Source organism: Vipera berus (genome assembly GCF_964194415.1).
Source record: "Vipera berus genome assembly, chromosome: 1".
Lineage (NCBI taxonomy): Eukaryota > Metazoa > Chordata > Lepidosauria > Squamata > Viperidae > Vipera > Vipera berus.
Window position 1 is genome coordinate 271,769,640 of NC_138202.1, and position 19,320 is coordinate 271,788,959.

The 19,320-nt window shown below is 37.2% G+C and overlaps 1 protein-coding gene across 6 annotated transcripts in view; it reads left to right on the plus strand.

Moving 5' to 3' along the window:
- UTRN (utrophin) overlaps positions 1–19,320 on the plus strand; it is a gene marked incomplete at its 3' end in the record, with an annotated part of 377,026 nt that overhangs the window by 308,413 nt on the left and 49,293 nt on the right. For all 6 annotated transcript variants that reach the window (XM_081313934.1, XM_081313935.1, XM_081313936.1 and 3 more), the window contains 3 exons: positions 10,359–10,420; positions 12,143–12,217; positions 17,814–18,015. In XM_081313934.1, coding sequence (XP_081170060.1) covers positions 10,359–10,420; positions 12,143–12,217; positions 17,814–18,015 — 339 coding nt within the window. The remainder of the gene's footprint in view (positions 1–10,358; positions 10,421–12,142; positions 12,218–17,813; positions 18,016–19,320) is intronic.

Consider the following 19,320-nt stretch of genomic DNA (forward strand, 5'->3'; position numbering starts at 1 on the left):
AAAAGAAATCATACTTAGTCTCTTGCCCTTGCCTGTAACAGTCCTTTATGCATAGACAAGAGAAATCGATTTTGAAGTCAGATCTACATTATTATATATTCTCAGTTTCTTGATGGATGGGCCAGTGAGACAATCAGCAGCAGTGGCAGAAAGGTCCTTTGATGATTGCTGGGATTTGTCTGTTCACAGGATAATTGGCAACAGTAATGGAAAGACTTCAGTTTCCCAGTCTTTTCCCTCAAATGCAGAGATTGACTGCAAGTTAATTTTTTAAGTTCTGTGTCTGGATAGACTAAGGCAGGGGTGTCAAACTGCCAGCCTGCTGCCTGGATGCATCATAGCAAAACTGCGCCCAACCCATTACTGGCAATGGCAAAAGAGTTGTGATACGTGACAGTGCGAGTTTGACATCCCTGGACTAAGGCATCCAAAGCCTTGCATCTTGTAGGTCCTCTAATTATTATTTCTATGGCCCTTATGCTTTCTAAAGAACAGGCAACATGAAATTAAAACTTTTTATTATTTTGTGCTCAAACTCAATTAACTTTAAAAATGTGACCCCGAATCCATATGGTAGCCAATCTTATTTGAAGCAAGAGTTCTACTGATTAGTATCTTCCCTTTCTCACCTCTTGCTTTTCAGTCATGTTTTGGTATTTCAGTTCTGATCTAGCTGGATTTTTTTTCCTGTAAGCAAAAATTTAGATGTAAATACTAAGGGCAAGGGAGAATGATACTGGGTATTTTGTTTTGGGCCATGTATTTCACATGCAACCTGAAAAGTAAGCAATAACAAACAGAGAAGCATAATGTAGTGATTAAAGTGTTGACCTAGATGTAAGAATACAACTGTGGAAATTACTGGGTTGCTATCTCTCAGCCTAAGCAACTCGATTGGTTGGTTTGGGATGTGCTTCTCAGTCAGTGGCGTAGCGTGGGTTGTTAGCACCCGGGGCAAGGCAAGTAATTTGTGCCCCCTAACCCGTGGATTTTAGCACTCGAGTCTCTTCCACTAGATTAGTTAAAGAAACCCTTACCCCCTAAGCACATGTATTGTTTGTTATGAAAATACTGATGTAATTAAAGTAAAATGCATCTAATGCGGCCCCCCAGATGTTGCGCCCGGTGCGGCCGGCCCCCCTGCACCCCCCACACTACGCCACTGTTCTCAGTAAAAGAAGGAATATAAATGCAACAATACAATTACATAAAATAAACGTGGGATATTTGGGAGAACAAATGATAGGTGTAATTCAGAATAGTTGGAGACAGTGAGGACCCTTTCTTACCTGGACAGTTTGGCAAAACAAGCAAGGAGTTAATGGAATGATAGTTGGAGCAAGTAGGGAACTAAGAAGGAAGAATAACTCCAACCTGTGGAGATTAATTATGATTCCCATGTCATTTGCATTCTGGGGAAATCTGTGTTGGGAATGGGAAAGTGACAGACCTACGCTTAAGAGGTGTATAGGTGAGGTGGGATGGTGCTATTAAGCCGATCAGTTTCTGCTATTAAATTGGAGGGAAGCAAGAAAGAAGCAGGGAATTCTATTCCCCACATTAAAACTGGAGGCCATACAATAAATCTGAGTAGGAGATTTAAGACGGATGAGAGGAAGCATTTATTCATCCAGCATATAATTACTTTGGGGAATATACTGCCACAATCCTGGCCTTGGCTGCTAGTTTAGAAGAATTAAGGACTAGACAGATTCCTAGAAGACGAGCCAGTGGTTGTTACTCACTTTGATTACTGGGTATGTTTTCCAGGCATGGGATAGTCCATCTCTACATAGGGGACAATAATGTGATAGAAAGGCTACATTGAGCTCCTATTTATGGTTTTCCTAAATGCTTCTGCTAATGTGTTAGATGGAATGCTGAAGGGATGGGCTTAGGTCTGATCCAAAAGGACTATTCTCATGTTCTCATTCTTATGTTTTAGGTTAGGAATTAGCCATGTCAACAATTTATGCAGTAGCCTGATTTTATACGCCCAAAAGAGTAGAATGGCCAATAAAATGTAATCATTCAAGTTTACTACTGCAAATCCTTCTGAGATTGATGAGACCTATTTCCAGGGAAGCCAATATAAAATTATATAAATAAGAAAGCAGAGAATTGATTTGAGGCAACAAAAGCTATTGAAATCTTGCTTACTTCTGGCAGCAAAAGTTGTAAAAATAGAAGGTTATTATTGACCAATCTTGATGGGCCGAACTTTTTTTCAGTGCAGTCAAAACTGTGTGCAAGATGAGCTAAAAGTTGCATCTGAAAGCATAGAAAAGTTTTACACAGCCGTGTAAATTCCTATCTTGTCACATATTGCTCACACCTGCTGTACTTTTTTGTCCCATTATCTCAACTCCCATCCCCTACATAACCAATCAAGCAAGTTCCACAGAAAGGTTTCTTTGTTCAAAGTGCAATCTCTTTTTCAATGAAAATTTGAATGAAAAATTTCAATGAAAAATTTGTTGTGAAGTGCAAGACTTACAAAGTTCATGTACAGTTGTGGATAGGTCAAGTTGGGCTGAAAATTGGCAACATATTTATAACTTTTCCCAGGTTTTACATTCTAGCACCATAACAAGAATAATACAGCTGAGTTTGTATGAGATAGCAATTAGGAAAAATAACCTGATGATCCCAGAATTATAATATGCAGTGAGTAGTTTATTATCAAGATAATACTTTCAGTACAGGTAGTTCTCAGCTTACAATCAGCCACTTAGTGACTGTTTAAAATTTCAACAGACTTCCCCAGGTTTGCTTACGACCCAGATGTGAAATTATCATGCCCCCTTCTTCTGCAGTCATGTGATCACATTTGAATCACAACAAGCCTGCATTTATGGTCATTTGCAGCCTTCCATGGTCATGTGACCGTGATTTACCATGTTTTTGCTAGAAATTGGCATTGATTTTTGGTTTCCGGCAAAAACCAACCATTGCAGACAATGGATTTGCTTAATGGCTGCAGGATTTGCTTAATAAATTTGCTTTATGATTGTTGCAAAAAAGGTCATAAAATTGGTCATAGTCATGTGGTGACCTGCTTAATGACCAGCACAATTTATAACCGTATTTCCAGGCTCAATTTTGGTCATAAGTTGATTACCCTTATTCATTTTCAGTGAACTGCATTTCAGAGAATACATTGAATCTTGGAAGATCCCTTAGAGCAGGGGTGTCAAACTGCTGGCCCGCGGGCTAGATGTCTCACGACAAAACCACGCCCCATCCCATTGCTGGCAATGGGAAAAAAGACGTGATATGTCGCGACACATCACGTGACGTTGCGAGTTTTACACCCCTGCCTTAGAGGATCTGATTCTCAAAGACAAAGATTCCTGAACTTGCAGTAGCTAATGCAGATCTCTGCAGAAGACCAGATTAGTGAAGTCAGGATGGATCAGTAACTTTTAAATTTCTAAAAATGCATGGTTTTGTACAACTGATCAAAGGTTACAACAGTAGTCAGGGCTTTGTAGTTGGTGGGAGAAAGCTATAATGCATTGGATGTAATTACAGAATGGAAGAGATGAAGGGATCTTAGAGACTGTCCAGTCCAATCCTCTGCCCAGTGAAAGAATGTACAGCATCCACAAAAGATGGCCAAGCAGCCTCAGTTTAAATACCAGCAACGATTTAGAGTTGACTGTCTCTGGAACATCTTATCTGAATCTTGGAGACTATCTAAGTTATATAATGTATAGTTTTTCAGATTGGTTTTTATAATTTATTCTGGGTCCATAACATGGATTTTTCTGGCCACCTTTTGAATTTTGTGCATAGATCAAGAACACGGAGAACTTCTGCAAAAATACTTCAAATACAAGGAAAAGGAACTGTCTTTTTGAAAGCATATGTAATCATGTACCTTTATTTGACTCAGTTCAGGCGTTTTTTTCCATTTTTAATTTCTTTCTTGTGTTCAGTGATAATCGTTTTTATGCTTCTGCATTTATGTGCTCCATTTATTGACCAGAGATCAAGGAGACAAAAGCTAGTTTTCCAATTGTCAAATTTGGATGCTTTTAAGTAAAGTCAAAAATGAGTTGATGAAAAATAGACCTAATGGGTCCAGCATAATAAGCAGAAATAAAAACACTGTGTTTATGCAGCTAGAAAAAAAATCACTGATTTACTGCTATTTGTAATACTGTAGACACGATGTTTAGATAAATGGTTATCAGAATAAGAAATTGATTTCTCTAAGCCAATTTTATATTAAATGAATGCTATATGTTTTTTTTGTTTTTTTTTTAATTCCATTTATATCCCGCCCTTCTCCGAAGACTCAGGGCGGCTTACAAGCTTAGCAGTAGCCTTCATTCTATGTATATGCCTGCTTATTAGGGCTTTCGCCCCCCCCCCAAGCGGCATTATTACAAAGTCAGCTTATTGCCCCCAATAATCTAGGTCCTCATTTTACCTACCTCGGAAGGATGGAAGGCTGAGTCAACCTTGAGCCTGGTGGGACGCGAACCTGCACTAATTGCAGGCAGCTGGTGTTACTTAAGGAGGCATTAGCCCACTGCTCCACCAAGGCAAACATATCTGGATTATAGCAAAACCTATTGCAGTTTTATTTTTAAATTTATTATGTCAAACTAAACAGCAGAATAACTATCAAATCAGTCAATCTTTACTGCAGCCAAAGACCAGCATAAAAGGATGGAGTACAATCATTAATAAAAGTATAGAAGTATAATAAAGAAAAGGCATAAAACATGCACAGTATGTAAAAGCCATCCATGTAAACCAGGGGTGTCAAACTCAATTTCATTGAGGGCCGCATCAGCATTGCAGTTGCCCTTAAGGGGCCGGGTGGGCATGGCCTACTGGGTGGGCGTGGCCTATTGGGTGGGTGTGGCTAGAGTCCGTATGGCCTACTGGGTGGGCATGGCCAGCTGTACATCGTTCGCATCAAGGGTGCCTATGGGGGCCTGGGCAGGAGTGGGACAGATCTGAGGGTCTCTGGCAGAAGGAGGGACTCTGGGCCAGGGCCAAGGCAGTGGGGGCCGTTACCTCACTCTTTCCAGGATGGCTTTGTGGGCCACATGAAACCACTTCGCGGGCCGAATCCGGCCCCCGGGCCTTGTGTTTGACATGTCTGATGTAAACTATATAAACTAAAAAAATTAAAAGTGTATATTAAAGCATAAAAACTATAAAAAATTAAAAAGTGAGAATCTAAAAGAAGACACGGTATTATTAAAAAGCTACAGGGGAATATGTGATAGACAGACAGACAGACAGAGAACCCTATTATGGCACATGAGTAACCACTGAGTCTAATTTATAATGTTGAGTCCCAAATATGAGCCTCAAGTCCATCACACAGATTTTAGGGTACACAGACTTGACAATGTTATATGTCGTAGCAAGATTAGTATTCAAAATCTGCAGGGAATGTCTCACGCATCTTGGATATTTTTGACATAATTATACAGAAAGACTATACATTTATGGTACAACAATGGAGAAGTATGTGCTCTGTTGTTTCTATGTGTCCAGAGATGTAAGGGCATAGCTACTCCAAATTGGGAGTCTTCCTTTATGTACTCTCAAGGATGACTGAATGGATAGCATGCTTAAGATTTTCCATTTTGGATGGGAGATACCTGATGAATTAGCTGACAAAGTTCAGGGTCGTAGTTAAGAAAAGAGAGGTACTCTGTATTTGTTATGCACTGTTTGATGCTTTGCCCTATCATAACCCCTGCTAAGTAGAATTCTTCAGGAGATGTCTAAAAATGACATTGTAGTTGCTGTTCTATTTTTCCAAACAAATAGGAATTCATTGCTATTCATTGCTATTCATACTTAGGGAGGGGGGGGCAAGAACCATGGATTTATGCTTCAGGAAGACAAATCCCAGATGAATGCTGGAAAAACTTCCCAACAGTAAGAGCAGTTCAGCAATGAAACCATTTAATTACCCATGGATCTTGCATGGTTAGGATGCTGGGTCGGAGGTTAGCAAGCCCATGTTTGAGACCCGAGTGCTGCCACGGAGTGGGGTGAGCTCCTGTCCTTCACTCCTACTCCCAACTGGGCAGCCCCAGGCAATGGTGGTGATGTCACTGGCTAATCCTTTCAACCTGGAAGGGCCTTGGTGTTTCTGACATGAGTGCAAAGCAATTACCCATGGAGGTTTTGACTTTCCCTCCAGTTTAAGCAAAGGCTAGACAGCCACCTGTCAGGGGTAGTTTTGTTTGGGTTCTTGAACTGAGTGGAGTGGTTGGACTCAGTGATCCATTCCAAGAGCCTGGGCGCGACCTTGTAGCAATTTTATTATTTTGTATGACCATGCATCTCAAACATCTTAAGCCATATTTCCAATATTTTGGTAGAGTCCTTGATTCTGAGATTTGAATTGGGTATGTTTGCCTTTGAAGTATTTATCCTTTAAAAATATCGTGTGGTTAACATGTTGAGCAAAGCCTCAGCTTTCCGTTATCACTTTAAATCAATACACAGGGATGAAAATAATAAACAAAATGAAAATTCATGTTGGACAAGGGTGTCTCAGCACTGTGAAAAGTTAGTGCACAATAGGAAGCTTGGAAAATAAATTTTCAGAGACATGAGAAGCCTGCCTTTTAAATCCTGTTTTTTACAATGTTGTAAAACTACTAGCATTTCCCTTGTAATTTTTCAAGGCTGATGAAATATTTGATCTATATCTTAGATCAATTTTATGCTACCCTTAAAATTCGGAAGAGAAATATATATTTCTGTGAGTAGCAACTTAAATCTAAAGCTTTGCTTTCTGCCTTACAGCACTTAACACAGAAATTTTAGTTTGTAAACAGTTTTTATTACTTTATGCTTTCTCTTCTGATATTCACAGAACTAGTCGAGCGCATGTAAAGATAGTCAGCCCACTGGATAATTTTGGTTTGTTAAAATTTAAGCCTGGAATCAACAAATAACATTTTTGTGTGAGAGAATTGAATAATTATTGAAACATATTACTCAGCATTAAATAGAACATGTTTCCTGTTTTTTCCTCACTAGTGGCAAACAAAATAGCTTATTAGAAAAAAAGACATTTAACTCTCCACTTCCTTATGTTTATCCAGAATTTGATATTAACCTCTCCACTCATTGATAAGCCATAGTAAATAGATTTAAACTTGCATTTTTAGCAGAAATTGCTCACAGTAATGAAATATAAACCTGAAATAAGGTAATCTTAAGAGTATTTGCAGGATCAGTTAGATTGGAGCTGTCTTGCTAAGTACCCTGAGAGTTACTTGAGTTGCAGCAGGATAGAAATGAAATGAATTCCTTTTAAACAGAATTATTTATTTATTTACAGGCAAAGTTTTTGCCTGTGATCAAAGTTTTTAAAATAATAGTTAACAAAGACATTCTGTGTTCCAGTTAGGAGAGTTGGAGAAATAGATGCCACTTCCATTGCACTGTCAGAATAGCTTATAGTGCCTGGAATGAAAAGTATGCAATAAGAAAACCCCCAAGTGGGGGAAAAAATGGAGGTGCCTACAGTATCTGCAAAAATCTGCTCTGGTTATCAATGTGGGGCCTTTAGCAATGATGACATTCTTATACTAGCAGCATACAAAAAGTCAAAAAAGGCATGCAGCGAAACATACAGCAACAGCACAAATCCTAAATTGTCACATATAGATATAAAAAAAGTAATCTTCCTTGCGTGAGTGACTTGGCATTGATTGATACAGAGATTATATTATCTTATTACTTGGACTGCTCTTTATAGGTACACAATAATATACAATTGTGTTAAGTTTAAATTTTATAAGTAGTGTGTGAAAGCAATCCTAAGCCTCCAAGGTCAGTGGCTGAGGAAATTAGAATGACAGGCTGATAGACCTCCATTAAATGAAGGGAAGAAAGCTTATGTCTTAGGAAATAAATAACAATTTCTGAGCAATTTTTCAAGCCATCAGCAATTTAGTACAATGGGACATTAAGGAGACAGCTTGGGAATCAGTGAATCCACAGCCAATTTATTTTCTTTAGATAAACTGATCAGCTACATCAACTGAATTAGCAGTTGCGTAATACAGCACTGGTGCCATATTACTTTATTTGGGTGGAAGTGAGCAATGAAGATGGATGTAAAGATTGGGGAGTAAATGATCAGTTAAAAGAGGAAGCAGTGATGGCTGAAAACTGAGCTCTGGAGGGTAACAAAACTATATTCTCTGTGAACTAGAAATGTTTTCCAGTTCTCCATTTTGATATCAATAAAAAATATATCACAATTTTTTTCTAACCATGGCTGGGTAGGCAGTGAAAATTTATTTTCTCATTGATTTTGGCCATCAATGTTATTATTTAGCTGAGTGTAACTCACTTATTGGAGCAGATTTAAAGAGGAGAATATAATGTATTGTTTCATTAAATAATGCTTAATTTGCTAAAATATACTCAACTTATGAGCATTACATAATATTGGATGTTTGAAAGATTTTTTAAAAAAAATATAAACCACTGTATCTAATGAGATTAGTTTTTTAGTTTTGCTGAAATAAAATACTGTAAGGTGTATTATTTGAATGAGATAATTGATTGATTATATATCATCAGGTCACTGCTGACCACATAAATTGTTTTTCTCCTCAATGATTTGTTCCTAACCTGATCGTTCAAGTCTCCCATTAGTGTATTCATTGCCATTGAAACTGGGTCTATCCAACTTGCTTCTGGTCATCCTCTTTCTTTCTTTCTTTCTTTCTTTCTTTCTTTCTTTCTTTCTTTCTTTCTCTTTCTTTCTTTCTTTCTTTCTTTCTTTCTTTCTTTCTTTCTTTCTTTCTTTCTTTCTTTCTTCCTTCCTTCCTTCCTTCCTTCCTTCCTTCCTTCCTTCCTTCCTTCCTTCCTTCCTTCCTTCCTTCCTTCCTTCCTTCTTCCTTTTCCAGCATAACAGCCTTCTCCAGAGAACTCGGTCTTTGCAAAATGTGGTCAAAGTAGGATAATTTGAATCTGATCACTTGTGCAGTGAATGAATGCTCTGGGTTGATTAGTTTGATGACCCATTTGTTTGTTTTCTTTGCTGTCCATGGTATTTCAGGAATCTTCTTCAACTCAAAGCATCAACGCTCTTCCTATTCTGCGTCTTCAAAGTCCAACTTTCATTTCCATAAAGTATCACGGGGAATTCCATTGCTTCATGTTTCTGATATTTGTAGATATAGACATATAACTGCATCTGAATATTTTTTCCAAGGCCTTCCTGGCTATTGTCACAAGTGCTGATCTGTGGCTTATTTCTTGACTGCATGTTCCTTTAGGGTTGGTGGTTGATCTAAAAGGCAGAAGCTATCCACCCCTTCAATAGCTTCATTGTTAATTCTGAGATTAGTTTTTCTACCTGTTGTCATTAGTGTGTTTTTGCTAATATTTAATTTTAGTCCTTCCAACCCCCCCACCCCCGGTGGTGCTTTATTACTAGGCCTTGAAGATCCTTTACAGTTTTTGCTATCAGGGTAATGTCATCAACATAAGGCAGGTTATTGGTGTTTCATCCCATCTGTCACTAAACAAGATAGTTGTTACGTGAGTTGGAACCCATTTTACAACTTTTTATGCCATAGTTGTTAAGCGAATTACTGCAGTTGTTAAATGAATTGTGTGTTTGTTAAGTGAATTTGGTTTCCCCATTGGCTTGGCTTGTCAGAAGATTGCAAAAGGTGTCAATCACATGATCTAGGACAGGGGTGTCAAACTACCAGCCCCTGGGCCGTTATGCCAAAACAGCACCCACCCCATTGCCAGCAATGTGAAAAAAGTCACGAAAAGTGACATCATGTGACATTGCGAGTTTGACACCCCTGATCTAGGACACTGCAACCATCATAAATATGTATCACTTGCCAAGCATCCAAATTTTGATCATGTGACCATGGGGATGCTGCAACAGTCATCATGTGAAAAGCAGTCATAAATTACTTTTTTCAGTGCTGTTATAATTACGAATGGTCACTAAATGGATGGGTGTAAATTGGGGACTATCTGTACTAAAAATAATAAAAATCTGAGACATGTAGAGCAAGGATTCAAAGAGCTAATTTTATTCCATAAAGATATAATACATGCTCTTCAGATAAGAGATTCTGCCATTATAGTAAAAACTATTTGTTAAATCTCCCATGTCTCAACATTATCATTTCATCTTGTGTAATTGATACATGTATTTACAATACGAAAGTTTGGAACGTATTTCAGTATAGAGTCATCACTGTCTGGATTCCTGAAACTTGGTCATTATATGTTAACAATATAGCTGTTATTTTCAGGCAAATTGTTTATTATATTTTTGCTTCCTAGTGATTAAAAATAATACTCATCTTTCTTTCTTGCAGTCATCACACTCAAACAACATCCTGGGATCACCCTAAAATGACTGAACTATTCCAATCACTATGTAAGTGCCCTTAAAACTAAAGCGTCGCCACTTTTTTCCACTTATATGGAAAAAAAAATTGTGGTCCTTAAGGACATTGTGCCTCCTTAATATTCACTAGGTTCAGTTTACTAATTATACGCCTTTCAGTTAACATATCTAGTCAAGATACGTTGCAATTTAGATAGTATTTTGGTACAATGGTTATATTTATTCCTAAAAAAAGGCATGGCATCCCATGCATTTGAATAGAAACATATATGCTTGATGACACTCTAAGGCAGGGGCCCTCAACCTTGGCAACTTTAAGACTTGTGGACTTCAACTCCCAGAATTCCTCAGCCAGCAAAGCTTCTTTAATTATAAATTCAAGGCATAAGAACTGCAAGATGAAAACAGTACATGACTTTTTAGTAGCCAGATAGTATCCAGAGTTGTGGAATGGTTAAGGTGCTGAGTTTAGGGTTGGTTTCAAGTCTGCCATGAGGTGGATGTTTTGAAAAGTAAGGCTATCCCAGATAGTCATTTTTTAAAAAGGGTTTAAACACATGACTGTTGCTAATTCATTGGATGCTTGTAACCTATCTCATGTGCATATACATAACATACTTTCCTCCTCATGACCTGTAACATCCCAGCTGAAATCCTACCTCAGTTCAACCATTCCATGTATCTGATGAAGTGAACTACAGTTTACAAAAGCATAAATTATTAGTCTGAAAATGTGCTACTAGATACCTGCTAAATCTCAGCAATGAATGTTCCCAGGATGACTTTAGGCCCATCATCTTCTCTTAGCCCAACCTATCTCATTTTTTTTATTTTTTTTTATTTTTACAAGGGTGAAAAAAGTAAAAGTGCAAGTTTCTGGAGAAAAGGCTAGAAATAAACATGCTAAGGGATAGCCATCAAGGATTTCTGTTCAATGCATTATTAGCACTTCTTATCTGGCTCTGAATACATTGAAATTAAGAACCATGCAGTTAGAGATTAATCATTTGGCCCCTTTCCATAGAATTCAAATCCAGTGGAAAGTTGCTACTAGTGTATGTTTATCGAAGTTTTGACTATGAAGACCTGGAACTGTGAGAGTTGCTACTAGGAACCGCTGAGGACCTTATCAGAAATATGCCACGGAGAGGGCTGGTGCAGGGCAGAATGTAATATTAAAGATCAAGGTCTCATGCACTTCTGAAAGGCTTAGGAATGGCTGCTGGAGCATCTCCAAGGGTTGTCACAAAAAAGAAACACCTTCACTATATTTGACTTAATTTGCATTGAATCAGATCAATTCACTTTTACCCTGGGTCTATCTACTGCTTTGTTCTGATGTATTTTTGAAATACAATCCTTAGTATAGCTGTCCGTGGCCTCTTGCATATCTCCATGTAACAGCAACTCTATCCTGCTTTGGGCTGTAACATAAATTGTTTTTTTCCCCTCATCTGAATACATTCATATAAGTGTTACTACGATATTCAAAGTAAACCTGTCTAAAGTGTTAAAACAGCTGCCATTATCCCATTCATTTTTTTCTGAACAGGAACTAACTCTAAACCGTTCATTTGATTTGTAGTGCTGCATTCCTACTTTCTCTTTTTCTCTTAATTAATTAAGAAAAGAATGAACTATTGATTGATACACTATTGATGCATTTTGTTAAAACTGACAACAAATGTTTGATGGTATTGGTCTAGTGCTTCCTTAGAATATACTAACTTTCTCTTCTTTGGCTTTTTTTAGCTGATTTGAACAACGTGCGTTTTTCTGCTTACCGTACAGCCATCAAGATCCGGAGACTACAAAAAGCCTTGCGTTGTAAGTATGCTTTTTAAAATTCATTATTTCTTTTTTGTCTTAGCAAGCAAAGTTATCTTGAAGAATCTGGAGATAAGTTTCTTAAGCTGCAGATTTTGATATTCAAAATGGTAATTCTAATCACTCTGAGCCTGAATAAACTCTTCACTTAAGTTGCATCACATGTGTCACTGTTTTGGAATGACAGCGATTCATACTCTTATCGCTTTGAGTTTAGATGCCTGCAAGGCACATGTCGTGGAATGACTGCTTTATAAAGATTCAGAAACTGCAATTGTTCCCAAATGCAACAGCCCAGCTGCTGACGGGAGTAAGCTGCTTCAGTGGCATAACACCTATGCTGTGGAATCCATCCATCTTCCACATTTAACTGGAGGCAAAATGCTTTAGGACTTTTCCTCTGATAAAACGTGTTTAGGACTTTTCCTCTGATAAAACCTGGACTTAGAGGAAGGTCTTCTTGGTAATTGCTCCTGCCCCTTGAAGCATCTTTCCTCAGAGGTCCAAAATAGCTCTCTATATACTGTTATTCTGGAAAGCTTTTAAAATTATTTTATTTTGAAGAATCTCCAGAGTTTAATGGTGTGCTTGCATGTCATTGTGGTAGGAGGAGACATTAGCTTTATTTATTTTAGTTTTAAATTACTTTGTGATCACTTATGTTGCTCTGGCTAATTTGTTTTATGGATGTAATCCATCTATATATCCAAAAAGGATATAAATCATTTTGAATTTCAGGGTATACAAACTGTTAATTAGTAAATAAATAACAAACTTGGTGCCCAGGAAATGCATGGGTGATACAGTTCCAAGCAATTAAGGCAGGTAGGCAATAGATAAATGAAAAGAAGAGGGCAAAATTTATTTATTTATTTATTTATTTATTTATTATTGGGACTTATATGCCGCCCTATCTCCCGAAGGACTCAGGGCGGCTAACAACAATAACATACAATAAATACAGAAGTTAAGATAAAATTAAAATTAAAGGCCCCTGTACAATAAATTAAAATTAAAATTAAAATAAATTAAAAATTAGAGTTAAAAAATTAAAAACATAATTAAAATCCCTGTCAGTCCAGGTCAGCCAGGTGGAAAAGGAGTGTTTTGAGGCCGCGGCGAAAGGACTGGAGATCTGGGGCCATCCGAAGCTCAGGGGGGAGCTGGTTCCATAGGGCTGGCGCTCCCACAGAGAAGGCTCTCCCCCTGGGGGTCGCCAGCCAACATTGTCTAGCCGACGGTACCCTGAGGAGGCCTTCTCTGTTTGAGCGTACTGGGCGATGGGAATTCGTTCCCGGCAGCAGATGGTCCTGCAAGTATCCCAGGCCTAAGCCATGTAGGGCTTTAAAGGTAAGTACCAGCACCTTAAATCTCAACCGGAGGGCAACCGGTAACCAATGCAGCTCATGCAAGAGGGGTGTAATATGGGAGTATTGGGGTGCTCCCATCACTACCCGTGCAGCTGCACTCTGTACCAGCTGAAGCCTCCGGGTGGTCTTCAAGGGCAGCCCCATCTAGAGAGCATTGCAGTAATCTATACGGGAGGTAACAAGTGCGTGGGTGACTGTACGTAGGGCATCTCGGTCCAGAAAGGGGTGCAACTGGCGTACCAAGCGAATCTGGGCAAATGTAGAAAGAGCTGTCCCTGATTCCTTTTGGAGCAAAATATATGTTGAGGGAGGAAAAAACTTAGATGCCACATCATATTGTCTGCTCTGTAGAGCAGGGGTGTCAAACTGCTGGCCCGTGGACTGGATGCATCACGACGAAACTGCGCCCACCCCATTGCCGGCAATGGGGAAAAAGGTCTGATACATCGCACAACATCACGTGTTTGACATGTCTGTTGTAAAGGAACAGCATGCAACAGGGAAATTCCCTTGCTGTTTGCTGAAAAAACTATTAAAGCATATATAGGTACATCTTTTAGTGAGCTAAATCCTTTTGGATTCCTGGTAGTAGGTTATGCTTTTAAATAAACATACAGTTTTTTTCCTTTTAAAAAGTAATCCCTGCATCTGCCGAAATACCAAGAGATTACACAGCAGGAGAGGTATTTGACTAATGTTAACTTTATTGAAATGTCCAAGTATACCTAGAAATCCACAGCTGTCTTTTTCAATATCTCAGCTGTTTATTTTATTTTGCTTGGCAGCAGCCAAATCTTCTGCTTTTCTTCTATCATGGATTACACTGACAATTTATGTTCAGAAAGGCAAATCAGGTTCTCAAAAGCTATCAACTTGGTATTTATACAGATAGCTGAAACTGCAATAGTATATTCATTTCTGAATTGCATGGTGTGAATGCAGTCATAGGGATAATTAAATGTAAATCCACTACAGAAATCCTCTCATAATATATAGTTCAGTAAAGTAAACAAAAGGGATAAGATAATTTTATTTTCATTTACTGGTATACACAATGGCACACATTAAAAGGAAATTTGTATGCCCAGCTCTCGAAATAAGAAATGCCCCACTTTGAACAATATCATCAAAAAGTAAAATTTGAAATATATAAAAAGCAAATGGATGGATGGATGGACGGATGGACAGTTAGTTAGTTAGTTAGTTAGTTAGTTAGTTAGTTAGTTAGTTAGTTAGTTATTAGTTAGTTAGGTCTATTGATTAAGGCACCAGACTAGAAAGCAGAAGACCATGAATTCTAGTCCTGCCTTGGCCATGAAAGCCAGTTGGGTGACCTAAGGTCAGTCAACTTTCTTTCAGCCCAATTCATCTCAGGATTATTGTTGTGGGGGGAAAAGGAGGAGAAAGATGTATTAGCTATATTTGCCACCTTGAGTTATTTGTAAAAATAATAGAGGCAGGATACAAGTAAATAAATAAAGATACTGAAAAACAGAAAATCTGTTGTCTGATATATTGGCTTGCAACTATCAAATCTTGAACCAATGTGTTCTTGGACTTCTGGTCTTTTAAACAAAAGTTTTCTCTTGATTATTCAGTGAGATATTCTTTTGAGATATAAAATGGCACTAGAACTCATTGAAACATCGACTGTTTTGTAGACAGATAATGAAAGAAAGATAGTGATGAGACACTTCTGGCACTGAGAACTAGGTTAATCACAGTTTTATTTTTAGTTTTGTCTTCCCAGAAAAAAAAGTAAGGTTTCCCTGTTCACAGATAAATTACTGGAAATCTCTTCAGCTCTGATGTTGTATAGAATGACTATAAATGACTGAGGTCAAAAATCTTGTTGGCTGCCAGGCCTCACTGGATCCAAATCCAATTTTGTTCTTTTAAACTAATCTCTCTGAAGCAGAAATGCTGACAGGTGTTTTTTTTTACTTTCCAACAGCTCTGACAATGAAATATTTTATAATCTCTGTGCAGAAATAAGCAATCACTGTATTAGTTATTAAATGTATTTAATTCAACAAGAAATCTTTTAAACAACACTACATTTTCAGTTATTCTCAACATGGTTTTTAAAGCTTGGTCGCCTATCTCTATTTGGGATAGGTAAAGTGGAACAAGTATTGTATATTTTATTATCAGAAGGCACCAAAAATAACTTGAAGAACTTTAATTTGGGGACAATAATTCTCTAATATGTAAATTTGGGTGAACAACTCTGCAATGTTTCCACTTTTGGTATCACCCAAACCAAGCTATTGTGTATGGTCTGTTGAAAAATAAGCTAAAGATTTTGCAAACAGGTGACATAATGCAGTAGAAGAATAATAAGTATGAGAAAAAGAGTGAGAAAGATCATGCTAATTTTATCTCTAAAATGTTTTCCTGACTAGAAGATGGATGCTGATCAACATCTTATTTGAACTAGCAATTCTGAATAATTTCAGTCCAATTTTGATTCCTGCACAGTATAATATAATTGTGTGGGAAACACAAGATTATACTTAATTGTATTTTTAATTTTATTATGGCATGCATCAGGCATAATTGGGAATTGTGGAAAAAGGAATGAAATTGCCTCCTGAGATTTCTGTAAAAGAAGGGCATGAGAATTATGTGAGATAAATGCTAACACTGGGATTTTGTTTATTGCCAGTGCTGCATCAGTGGTAGCAATGTTTGGCAACCCTTTTCTACCCTACTATTATAAAGAGCTTTTCTGTCTAATTCCATATCAGTGATATGTAATAATTTATCACTCATCCTAGAACTTGCAAATATATTTATATTGAATATGATGCTTACACTGATTCATATAAAAAGGTTTGAAAGAAACTAAATATTAATGTTCCAAATGTACATATCAGGTGAAAAGAATATGAAGATAACATACTGTTTGCAAAAAAAAATATTGTTTCTAGTAAAAGGTGTCTCTAAAAATTATGCAACCATTTGACCTCCAGCTTAAATCCTCTTTATCCCATGCAAAGCCTGTCTCTGTAGTATAAGAATACTTGGAGAAAAATTCATGAAGAGCTTTATTTCCCCTCCTATCTCATTGTACAAATGATAATTAGTTTCCCATAACCACTACTGTAACTATAGATCCTTTTGAAATTAGCACATATTGTTGTCATCAGCTGTGACAAAAATGGAGGCTTCCATGATGGATGACTACCACTTTATATGTGCAAAGCCCCATTCTCATGTTTTTCAAGATCATTAAGGGATTCAAAATGATATATCATTTTTCATGCTCTGCTTAGCACTGTTGGGTACCAATATACAAAGCAATTGGTGAATCCTGTCTAGATATCTTTGAAATCAAGATGATTAATGCTTGTTTACATATTGTACCCATAAGCCTTCACTCCCATCCTGGTTTAGAATTCTTGGCAGAAATGATGCTTCTTGTCAGAAATATTGAGTCTTGAAGTTTGTCAGAATATTGAGGCTTTTCACCTGTCACAAAGGTTATCTTTTAAAATATCATTATCCACATTTTAAAGGTTTTAGCTGAGCTTTCATGTAGTTAAAAAGCCTGGGAAGATAAAAACATTTTGATCCCATGCCACAAAGATATCAACACCAGGATCAAGGAAATTTTCTTTTGGAGGAATATCACTCTGAAACCTGTATGCTTAATTTGGCTGATTTCCCAGTAGATGTGCCACTTGAAATAAAAAAAAATTGTCTGTTTTTCTTAAAGCTCGTACATATTTATAAATCTTGTTCATGCATGCTAAATTATTATACACACGAGTACATTGATGTGTTGCTTCCTGAGAATTATAATTTAGGGTGCCATCAAATGGTTAGCTACCCTTAGTATTATTTGCACACAGAATATTATGACATATCAAAAGCAATAAATAGATAAAATGAAGATGACATACATGACTGAAATTGTGCTGGATATGGATGTGAATGACACAGAATCCTAGCTCAGGTATTTCTCATTGCAGTAAACCAAATTTCAAACAAGATTAAATGTTAAAGGATTTATTCATGTGCATCTATAAAGCAGATGGCTTTGGACTGTTAAATGCAGACTGCTTATACAAATACTTTTATTTAACATCAGTTGGAAAATAACTGAGAAAATCCTTCTTGAGCTTGAATATTGCTTTAGGTTAGAGAACTCATATAATTGTGATAAAAGAAATATCTTTCAGTTGGCATATATTTATATATATATATACATATTTTGCCAGTGGACCTCTTGGATTTAAACTCAACGAATGAAGCCTTTAAACAGCACAAATTGATTCAGAATGATCAGCTCCTTTGCGTTCAGGATATCATCAGCTGCCTCACTACGATTTACAGTGGAATGGAAGAGAAGCACGAGGATCTTGTGAACATTCCACTCTGCGTAGATATGTCTCTCAACTGGCTCCTCAATGTTTATGATAGGTAAGTGTGAGATGTTCAGGAAAGTGTTTAAAATGCACCAACGCCCTTTTACTGTTACATGTGGGAAAGATAAAACAAGTCCACATATTCGTAAGGCTTTTTTCCCTAAAACCAATGAAGAACTCAAATGTATCTACTAAATTCTGCTTGATAGATACCCCTGATTACTATTTTCAGAAGGCTGGCCACTTTAAGACTTGTGGACTTCAACTCCCAGAATTCCCCAGCCTTAAAGTGGCCAAGTTTGAGGACCCCTGCCTTAAATGAAAGCAGATCTAAAGATTGTTTGGTGCCTAGTTTTATGGGAAGAAGGGGCCGTGGAGATTTGAATGCAATTACAGAATTCAATGGGTCCTCAATATTTTGTTTCATATGGAACCTTGCCTAGCCTTTTTATAACTCTGTTATTTTCTACTTTGTACAGCATGTGTTCAAGCCAATGCAAAGTTTACTCTTTCCTGTAAAATTCTCCACCAGTAAAATGATTGTGCATAACTTTATCTTAACATTTTTGCAACTGGGCTTGGTTTGTTTCTAATTCATCACTTAACATGCTCATGGTTTATATCATTGACGTATACCATTTTTAAATAATTACCCACCTACAGATGCCATCTGCTTCTCTCATGCTATTAATCTGGAATTTAATTAGCATCTGTAAGACATGCTTACTGATGTTTATGGCTGTTGTAAGACATTAAGTGAAAACAATTGACAGCAACACCTATTGTCTTTTGTATTTCTGTCACATTAAGAACTATTTATTCCTCACATTAAGTCAGTAGACAGAAGAAAAGTGAAATTTAATATCACCAAATATTATTTTCAAAGATTCATATATTTTAGAATCCATTAACATCTGCTCTGTAAAATGCTCCAGCCTTAAACATAAGCCTATAAATATTTGCATTGCAAATACGGTTTAAGTATGTAATGCTGAAAACATAGTAATGTACTGGAGCTAAAGAATAGCATGAGAAATTAGAATCCTTACCCCTGATTTCCTTCTGGAAGAATTTCCAGCAGTGCCAAACATTAAAGACTATCTGAATGAGGTGCATTGTTTCATAGAGAATTGAAAAGAAAAATTGGTTGCCTGTAAATGGCAGAAATGAATGACATTGGGGGACAAAAGACTAGACAACCATCATGCCCATGAACACAGAAAGGACCCGCTCTAGTTTTTAGGAAAGTAAAAGTAACGAAGGGGAAAATTACTTTCAGACTTGCACAATTCTGTTTCTATTTCTGTAACTTTACAATAAAGGTAGTGTCGGTAATCATGGTTGTTGTTCTTGTTTGGAC